Here is a 10,286-nt window from a genome sequence, read left to right on the forward strand (position 1 = left end):
TTTCTAACTTTTACGCTAGTTCGGGCAATCTTGCTGCATGCGGCTACAAGCCGTAAATAACTGTAGCTCCTTTCAAATTCAACCCGGCATTTCGCATTTACATCCACAAGCTTTGAGCTCCGCGTTTCATAATTTCCACTGGAAAAGTGCTCGTTTTCATGGGCCACAATACGGCCGGATTCCTCTGGACTATAAACCTTTACCTGCCTTGAGATCCGTATTTAAAAATTAACTTAAAAGTGAACTTTGAAGGCATCGTTCTTCTCTCGAGAGCCGCTCAAACTTCTCGAAACTGAAAGCTTAGCTGAAGTCCAGTTTGTGATTGACAGCTGTCGCTTCGTTAGCCAATCAAATTATTTGAACAATTCTAACAAGGATTGTGATTGGCTTATTTTAGCGTGCTTTATCAGAGAACAGTGAACGGCTGATGCGACTTTTGCTCGTTTGGAAAATAAAGTTTGGTTTGAAAATTCAGCCGAATGTGTGGGGAAATTATCTGATTCTTCATCATAAAACAAATAAAGAAGCCTCGACTGTGCTCTGTTCTGTTGTAAAGCACTTAGGAAGCGGTAGAGCACTCAAGAAGTAGGGAAAAACACGCGACTACGTCTCGTGTCTTCCCCTACACTTCTTTCGTGCTCTACCGCTTCCTGCGTGCTTTACAACAGAACAGAGCACAGTCGGGGCTTCTTTATTTGTTAATTACTACACCTGAAACAGCACGAGGTAATCACCCAGCGACAGCCATCAAATGGCCATCAATGTGCCTAAGACTCGACTACGTATACGACTGGATCATGTAATCCGCCATTTTCGTTCCACCGCAAACTCAAAAGATCACAGGCGGAAAAATATGCGGATTCGAGAGAAAATCGTTTACACGACAAAACTCTCCAGATTCAAAAGTTTTTGGATTCAAAGTTCCCACTTTAAATTCCGGGGATTTTTTTTTTTCAGATTCGTCTACTTTTATGTAAACAGCAAAATCAATCCGGCACTGAAACGTTCCGAATTCATCACGAATTCGGAACAATTTCCTCTCATGTAAACCTACAATCCTGGCCATAAGTTGTTGGGACACCTCCCCCTCTTGCGCGCTAAAACCCTCGATTTCAACTACGTCCTTAACATTTTAGAACAAAAGATGAATAGAAGCAAGTACAATTGACCCCCCTCCCCCCTAGCAATGTTGTATGAAAACGAAGCTATTCTAAAGACTAGATCGGATGTGGGAAAAAAGGAAAAAGGGACAATAGAAAGTGGTTAGACAGTTGTGTTGGAACCAAACGCGATTGCGGAAAAATCGCTATTATTGGAATAAGACGTGAATATCTATCTTCTCCTCTCTTTAGTTCGAGAATACTGTTCTAGGAGGCGAACAATTCTTGAAACGTGGCTATTCTGAAGCTATTGTCAAGGATTTTTTTTCTTCAAGATTTTTATCAACATTGACAGGGGGAGGGGGGTAGGCGGGCTTGCACGGTTTTGGTCTTAAGAGAGGCTGCCTGTGAAGTCATCTGCCGTAACTGTGCCAACACTTTTGACCAGGATTGTAGTCTTAAATGAACAGTGAACATCCATCTTGTTTTGTTCGCGGAAGTCGGTCACGGAAGAGCGAATTTCAATGAAATATATATATAATTTGATTAAGCAATTAGCCAAAAATAGGTTGGCCGCCAAAACAGTTTAGGGTTTAGCCTAACTCTAACCTTAAGTTTTAAGACTGAAGAAAAAAAGAAAAAAAAAGCATTGAGCATTTCAGTTGTTTGAAACAGAAACATTCGCGCACAATGAACTATATGTATAGTACGTGCGTAACCTGGAAAGCAATCCGTCCAGCACAGTAATTGTTCAAATTAACAGCTTACTGAGACACTCGCACTGTCGATGCCTCTAATTTATGATTTAAACTTTTAGGATTTGTTTACTTTACTTTTTCCGACTTTTTAGCAGGAGAAAAGGCACTAAATGTGTTGGTACAAATAAAAAGGTTTAACCGAAAATCGATCCGTCGAAATCAATCAACAAATACAAATTTAATCACTGTAGCGTTCATTCAGATCACGTAAGGCAACAATACAAACCAACAATATCAACTTGTCATTACGCTTAACAAATGAACTTAGAACGATTTTCTTTCTAGAACTCGCTCTTGTAATTAAAATGATCAAGGAAAGAACGACAGCTTAAAATGACATAGCAGTAACACCCGAACTCCAAGTAAATTGCTTTTAATTGACGTTTTTAATTAACGAAATTTCCAAAGCGATGACTTTCAAAATATTAAAGTTAAAAGTGGTCCATCATGTGTTTCTTTTTTCACCCAAATGTTCTAAGATAGCCATCTGCGGTTTGTTGGAAACGAATTATGTATTCACGGTGACCGCCCGCGTCACGCAATTGTTTACATTCTCACGGTCGTTCAGGGAAAAATCTATGAGAAGCACAGGCCAAGGCGGGCGACTTAAAACCATTTGCCCAGAGATATTTTTTGATTTTCAAACAGGTGGGTGTACAGTTAACCCGTAGAAAGTGTTTTTATGGCATTTAAAGTTATAGCCCATAGAAAAATATGGTGATTTTTTAGTGCTATAATTCGTTTGCAACACATCGTAATATTTTGCGTTTCTGTTCGATCTCGTTTCGGGCTCAAAAGAAACCTCGATTTATTTTATTTTTCGCTCAGTCATACCATGAAGACCTGAGCTGAATGTAAAGACCATTGAAAGATTCTCAAGTAGCTGCTGTGCGACGCGCAAAGCAATCAAATTTTCAGAAAATTTAGCATAACAGGAAGTAGATTTTGAGCTCAATCGGGGCAAAATCGTTTTTCGCAAATTTCTCCCCAAAAAAGCTGCATTAGCAGAAACTAACTATGGTCCGTTTGTTTACTAGCTAGGGCCAATCTATGGGCAAAAAATGAGCAAAATCGATTTTTCGACTTGTGCCGTTGTTTGGTCCATAGTTATGGGCACTGGCTCTTAACATGTAATTTTAAGCAAATTCAACTTCAAGTGATTTCATTTTCTGTTTCTCATAATTTTTTTTTACCAGAGTTTTTCTCTGCATTTCTATCAAGTTATGAAACACTCAGAAAAGTTTGGGCCAACTCAAAAAAGCAGTAAAAAAATCTATACAGCATTTCTGATTCTCACAAACTTCCAGTTGTGTTTTTATAACTTGATAGAAACACAGGAAACTGTTTCACTTTATTTCTTAAATCAATCAGTCTTTGGAACAAAATCTAGTGGAAAGACTACTGTTACCACTTACAGGATGCACTTACTTCGATGCTGGTGGATTGGTTGTAGTCTTTCCTTTCTCCAGTGATTGCATGTGGTTTTCTAGGGCATCCAAGAGGCTGTTAGGTGCCTTGAGAGAGAAAAAAACAAAGTTTTAAACTACCCATTAAAATTTCCTGCTTATTTTACATTACTTACTTACTAACTTACTTACTTACTTACTTAGGTCCTTCACTCCAAGTGAAGCATAGGCCATAAAAAGACTCTTTATTTTACGTTAAGTTTCTAATTTATAGATAGTCGCACACACAAAATGAAATAACATTACATTCACCACTTCCAAACTTAGCTCTTTGTATCATAAAATTCAGAAGACAAGGCACATAAACAACAATCGTGGTCTCATTACCTTACTTAGGTCCGGGATGTCATCTTTGTCAAAACCAACATCTTCAGCAACTTTCAAAAAATCAGATACTCTGTCCATTCGGGTAATAAATTTCTTATAGATGTCCAGGCCCTCCTTGCAGTTCTTCTTGTTCATGTCAAAGTATTTCTCTGTTGCAAAAAAACAGAACAGAACAAAACAAAACAAAACAAAACAAAAATTACTTTGTACATGTAGCAGGATGCCCTTGTAACAAGCAGAGTATTGAGAAGGACCCCACCAGCTTTTGCTCCAAGTCCAATGCAGTAAAAAGAGGTATTTTTTATTTCAAGTAATCTGTATTATTCATGGGATACCCACGGATCCTGTACTGTACATTAATTTTATTTTAAAAACAGGAAGAGACTACTCACCAAGCAAATTTATTATTCCATCATTATAGCAGGCAAATAATCTGATTAAGTCCTAAAAGGGGTGAAAGAACAATGAAAACAATTAGTAATTTACATGTAATTATAGACAGCAAAAACATGTACTAAATAAACAATAGCCTCCATTTGATGCGAAAATATGCTAGGATATTTGTCAGCGGCCACTATCTGTTCCAAGAAGCAAACAGTTTTCTGAGAGCGTAGCTCGCGGGAAACTGTTAGCTTCATGGAACAGATAATGTCCAAGGACAAATATCCAAGCACATTTTCAAAGTCAAATGGAGGCTATTGTTTATTTAGTAAATGGCGGCTATTGTGTTTATTATCCTTCAAATATTTTTCGCAACACGCACAGTTTTGAAAATTGGGGAATATCTGGTCACGTGACGCGTTTAGACCACTCGTGCGTGCGCGAAAATATTTGATAGATTATAACTAGTAATATTTTCTGTGGAAATAAAACTATCAAAAACGACGTTGGAAAAATAAAATGCTCTTAAAATAACAGTTATCATTTGATGTATTTTTTCTTCATTTTCATTGGCCAAGAGCCCACCATGTGACCTGCAAATACAGTAACAACTGCCTACAAATAATGATCTGCTCAAATGTATTGCCACATATAATATTCTGCTCATACTTTTGTGTTAAAAATGGCAGTTGGCTTCCCTGTGCTGTCAGAGAGTGATTTAAATTTAGAAAACAAACTAGTCGCTTATTGAACTCGGTTATCATAAAATATTGCGATATGTCAGCGTCTTGTTAGATATTTGCCGCAGCCCTTGGGTTTGGCAAATAATTGATCTGTTCACCACTGACACATTATGATATTTTCTCAACCCACAGGATATTCAAGATTTGGTAAATATTATAACATGTATGTATTAAATACCTTGAATAAGAGTACAAATACACTGTTTATCACACCATTAGTCAATTCGCTTGATTTAATCTGAAAATATAATGCAGATGAGTCTTAAAAAAGCCACTCAAGTTTTTAAGAAGAATTTTAAATACCTTCATGTTACAGAATTGATACAGATCAAAGATGGCAATTATAATGTAGATGGAAGTCTACAGATCTGCACTGCCCATTTTTATTGTGGATAATTTCACACACCATTTGTATATTCAAGACTGCGGTCTAAGAAAAATTTTGAGGAGCCCAAAGGTTCCGAACCACAAAATTCTGGGTGCCCAGCACGTAAGCTTATATGAAAAAATGAGTTTTTCCAGTCGCCCAAAGTCAAAGCTAGACACCTGTGGCACCCAGGCGCTTCAAGAGCACAGTCCTGATATTACTAATGTGGTGGCTTTTACTCTGTAGCTAGGCTTTCCCAGGAACTTAATGGTCATTTTATTTATTTCTTCTTTCTTTCCATTGTTGTACATGTAAGCCTAGCAAAAAATATACTATTCCTAGTTCTTTAAAAAGATTGAGTATAGACCAAATTTCCTTGTCAAGAAATGGTCCACAAGGAACAAGACAATGTCAAGCAGCAGTACTTGAGAAAGAGACAACTCATGGAAGAATGTCAAACACCATTAAAGAGATCACATACATCCACTTCAAGCAAGGCATCAATCTGTTGCTGAAGGACTGGGAGAGCTTTGAGGAGCTGTTTAAAAACAGAAAGAGGAACAAAAGTTACACTGATGGAGTGCTGGATCAAACAAATTTGTTAGAGACTATTTAAAGTAATAAAAATTGATTTTGACATGGCCACATACATGCACATGTATCATTGAGATGCAGCAAAAATTATCATATATACATCACAAAAATTACAGCAGATTTGAATTTTGATGAATCAAATGGATGAATGCAAAACACAACAGCTAGAGTATGAATTCTTGTCATTTTTTGAGGATTTATATTCACATGATTTTGTAAATTCTTCCTTCACCTCTCCTGCCCTACAATTAGACATAACAAGACTGGAAGCTAACTCAAAAATCTGACAGTCCATTTAACCTCCAGTCTTATTAAAAACAAATTATTGCAAGAGTTACCTTACTGTTTAATTGACAACCTGTCCTGAACTTAAATATACTATAACTGCCATGACAGTTTGTACTGAGATGGTGTTACCTACATCCATAAACTTTATTTAAAACTCAAATTTAAGAGTAGCTTCATGTACATAAAGCTAATATCTTAGAGTTAAATAATCAACAAAGTTGTTGTTGTTGTTGATATAGCTGTAACAGTGTACAGGTATTACCAGTGACTCTGTTTACAGAACTGCTTTAAAAGGAACTCACTTTAGGAGCATCCATGGTTCTTAAAACACCCTCCTCCTTCCTGGAAGTACAAAAATAAACAACAATATACTGCTATGGAAATTTGTTTGAGCCAGGGAGGCAGTATTTGAAGCTTACTAAAGTTGATTGTCAAGAACAGTCTGCCACACTTGCACATAATTATATGTTCACCAAGCAGCCAGCTGCTGGCAGAAATCACCATCTATTCAGTACTTGATGGTCTCAGCCGACTACTCTCTATGTTATTCATCTGATTCTTTAGAAAAAGATGGCAAAATCAGCAACGCGTTGTACTTGAAAACTTGACTACTGCTTCTGAAAATGGATTTACATAAAGATGGCCATGTTGTAAACAAATGTAGCTTACCCTCTTTTGAGTCGGCAGAAGTCATATCCCATTTCTGTGTACGAGGAAGCCTTCTCATTCAAATATTTTCCATATCTCCTCACAAATGTTGACATGTCATAACCTTGAAACAACAGTAAAACTTTGAACACAGGCAATGATCCAAACAATAACAGAGTGAAAACAGATGAAGCAATACCTAAACCTAATGTTCTTTAAACATATTTTAAGGGGTTTCCAATAACAGCTGGTCAGTGTTAATGGATTAGCCCAGAGGTCTATAGATCTCATGTACATGTACATACCTTGAACACCACTTTTGTCGAGAAAGTTGCCAAGACTGAAGTTTGATGTTCTTGATGCCATGTACTGTATAAATCTCTACACAACACAGCAGAATAGAAAGTCTTCAGTGCTGTTATGCTTACAGCTAATTTACGTTACATGTATCAGTTGATGTTGATAAACATAAAGTACTGTAACTGTCATAGAGAGCTGAAATTTCAACAACAATAGCCGAAGAAACAATACCACTTAAAATGTCAGCTTTAAAAAAACTCACTGTGATGTTAAATGTGCTTCACTTAACCAACCTGTCTGGTAACATACATGTACAATGCAGATGATACAAGCTTAACTTGGTTGTATTATTTCCCGTTACAGTCCAACTGTGATCTGTGTTACTAGAGAGAGCATTGTGATTACAAGTGGTTAACATGTATGTGTAGGTGGTGGTGAGAAAGCCTTTTTAAAAGAATTTAAGTCAATAATATTAGGCTATCTTGAGTCACTACAGCATGGTTCATGAAGACATAAGACCTTTTTCTCAAGGACTATTCAAGAACTTTTCAAGAACGATTCACAATATCAATGTATCTTTTGAATCAAACAAAAACAAAAAATGTAAGAAAAATATAACAGAAATTAGACACACTCGCTTAGTTCAATTTTGGTTTAAGGAGAAGGTCACTCCAAAAAGCTTACTTTTTTTGTCTTTGCCTATAGCAAGTAAACATTCAGCTTTTCCGCTCACCTGAGTTTCAGCCTCTGAAGTGTTCGCTATCTTGAAGAAATTTGTCTCGGAAGAAGCAACTTCAGAGGCCGCCATTTTTAAACTGTCTTGGTAGCCAGGCCATGTTTACATGGCATCATTCCGTCTCACTCAAAATTGGCAGGAAGGAGAAAAACCTGCCCACTGACTTGGCATCCCTCACAAGGTCAGCAAAATCTATTTTTCCCCACGATTATTCACTTAACTATCTTCAATGCTATCCTTTCGGAGTTTGGAGCATGTTTGGCTCAAAATAATATGGCTCAAGAGCAGCCATAACCCAGAGTGGTAGTTAAAAGGCTTTTCGGAATCCATTTGGACAAAATCTCTCAGACAGAATGACGTCACAAAACACGGCCTGGTTGCTGAGTACTGTTTAAAATGGCAACAATGATGTTCGAATTTTGGGCTTCCTTTGAGACGAATTTCATAAGGAAAACCTGCACTTTAGAGGCTGACACTTCGGTGAGTGGCTAAACTTAGTGCAAGGTTTTTATTAGTGTTGACAAAAAATATTCATTTTTTGGAGTGATCTGCTCCTTTAAAATTGCGGCAATTCCCAAAAGATATGCTGACCTATCGTCACAGCCTGCTAGTCCCAGGTCTCCACCTCACCCATTTTCTGACTTAACTGAAATTGAATGTTCTGTTTCAGACAGCTGAAATGTGAAGATAAAGTGATGGCCAATTTCTATTTTTGATTTCCATATCAGGATCTCATGTAGATTCCATGAGGCAAAAAAACCTGTCACATACATTTAAAAAAAAAATCCAAAATGTTTCTTATTCAGAAAATATCCACTACATACATCATAACATGGGTTTTACGACAACTTTAGGTGTTGAATTAATGTCATTAATAGAGGCCGGACGTCCATGCAGTGAGATGTATGTTAATTATGTACGGGAGGTGATACCAATACAGGTGCGTATTTCGGAATTTTTCATGGAAAGAAGGCGATAAACTTTCGTCAAAAGGATGATATACACTGATCATGATCCAAGAAAACCAACACAAGGTCAAACTGACTTAAAAGTTGGTTTGAAAGCAACGAAGTGGATGATCGATAAACTTGTAACATTTGCGAAACGATCATCGACAACTGACCGTAATTGCTATTGTGCTGTGCACGTATTTTAGAAGATGGAAACACATACAAACTCTCCCATCTTACTGAGCGTATGACAAATAAAGTCAACTTCTTTCCTGCCTATTTAAAACAATGATCGTACCTAAAACTGACAATATATCGCAAACAGGCTATTTAACGCTATAAGATATTTCGTATGACAAGCTAAAACTTCAACTACCGAAAAGCGAAATCATACGGACACCTATCATTTAATTTTCTCGATGAAGTCGTCATCTCGCTTAAATACATCTTGTAAACTAAAGTTACAAGCTTGACTCGACAAAAAAAATCGGCATATCAATGGCTAAAAAATTCAATTTTACGTTATTTATCGAACTCTTGACAAATTATAATGCTGACATGTTTATACAAGATAACAACACCCAAGCCAGTCTGTTTTAGAAGGTGACATTGGATACTGGTACAAACACAAATTTCACTCGATCCCTTACAAAACTGGTACATCCCCAGGCAGGTGGCTAATTACAGTTGTAGGGCCACTAGAACAGTGAAAATATCCAGCCACGAACATGACAACACTCACCTCATTTCCGTAAGACATCAAGTGATGGAAAGTGCTCTCAGCTTTGAAAACTACAACCCAGCTTGAATTTGTACACCGCTCGAAAATTAAATCCGCCAAGTTCGGTATAGACACATTGTCATGGTGTGTGCACGATGTGAGATCTGGAGAGCAAAATAAATCGACGAGAGGATCATTAACTCCGCCAAACAATATGTCAGAGGCTTTTCTTTCCAGTCAGTTAACTTACAATCTAAGTGCTTCCTTTTTGGTCCCATAACTTCGCGACTAGAAGCTTTGCAAACCACTTTGGCCACATAAGAGCCCGTTATTGAGTGTCTTGCGGCGTCCAACTTATCAACTACAGACATTTTTGCAAATAAGAGGCCAAAAACCCTTGATAAGTAATGGAAAATTAAAGTAAACAAGGGGTTCGAAATGCCTCTTTCGCCAACACGGAAAATCAAGATGGCCGCCTTTAATCTGACCACGTGATCAAGCATCACAACAAGACACGTGACCAACAAGTTTTAGGGGACGAGCCCAAAAATAATAGTTCGACGATGTCTTATTACTGTGTTTTTTGAAGCGCACCTGGACTTCTGCCAGTTTCCGTGTTCCGGAGGACAGGTGGAGACGAAAGGAAGGAAGTCTTCCTCATTCCCAAAATACCTTTACACTTTTGTCTCTATTCTGATTTTCCATTCATTTTGCAGCTTACTCCCTTGATCAAACCTCTTACGTTTTCACGCCGATGTATCCATCTCTAGTCAGGTAGGAGTCTAGAAATGAAAGAGAGTAGAACAGCTGGAGAACATCGTTACCAAATCTCGTACGTACAAATTTTGCTTGTCATACAATCTTGCCACAGAAGCAGAGTCGAGACTACATAGTTCTACATGTGATG

General features: G+C 37.5%; 1 protein-coding gene across 2 annotated transcripts in view; it reads right to left on the reverse strand.

Annotated features, from left to right (window-relative positions):
- LOC145480582 (phosphatidylinositol-binding clathrin assembly protein LAP-like) overlaps positions 1–9,875 on the reverse strand; it is a 19,713-nt gene extending 9,838 nt beyond the window's left edge. The window contains exons 1-10 of one of the 2 annotated variants that reach the window (XM_081458848.1): positions 9,630–9,875; positions 9,401–9,543; positions 6,978–7,053; positions 6,694–6,796; positions 6,327–6,366; positions 5,624–5,680; positions 4,954–5,013; positions 4,044–4,095; positions 3,652–3,800; positions 3,287–3,372 (exon numbers count right to left, since the gene is read on the reverse strand). In XM_081458848.1, coding sequence (XP_081314974.1) covers positions 3,287–3,372; positions 3,652–3,800; positions 4,044–4,095; positions 4,954–5,013; positions 5,624–5,680; positions 6,327–6,366; positions 6,694–6,796; positions 6,978–7,053; positions 9,401–9,543; positions 9,630–9,750 — 887 coding nt within the window. In that variant the 5' untranslated portion in view covers positions 9,751–9,875. The remainder of the gene's footprint in view (positions 1–3,286; positions 3,373–3,651; positions 3,801–4,043; positions 4,096–4,953; positions 5,014–5,623; positions 5,681–6,326; positions 6,367–6,693; positions 6,797–6,977; positions 7,054–9,400; positions 9,544–9,629) is intronic. The other variant, XM_081458849.1, reaches the window with a different exon arrangement.
- Positions 9,876–10,286: the final 411 nt, after the last annotated feature.

The sequence above is a fragment of the Orbicella franksi genome, chromosome 3, assembly GCF_964199315.1.
Source record: "Orbicella franksi chromosome 3, jaOrbFran1.1, whole genome shotgun sequence".
Taxonomy (NCBI): domain Eukaryota; kingdom Metazoa; phylum Cnidaria; class Anthozoa; order Scleractinia; family Merulinidae; genus Orbicella; species Orbicella franksi.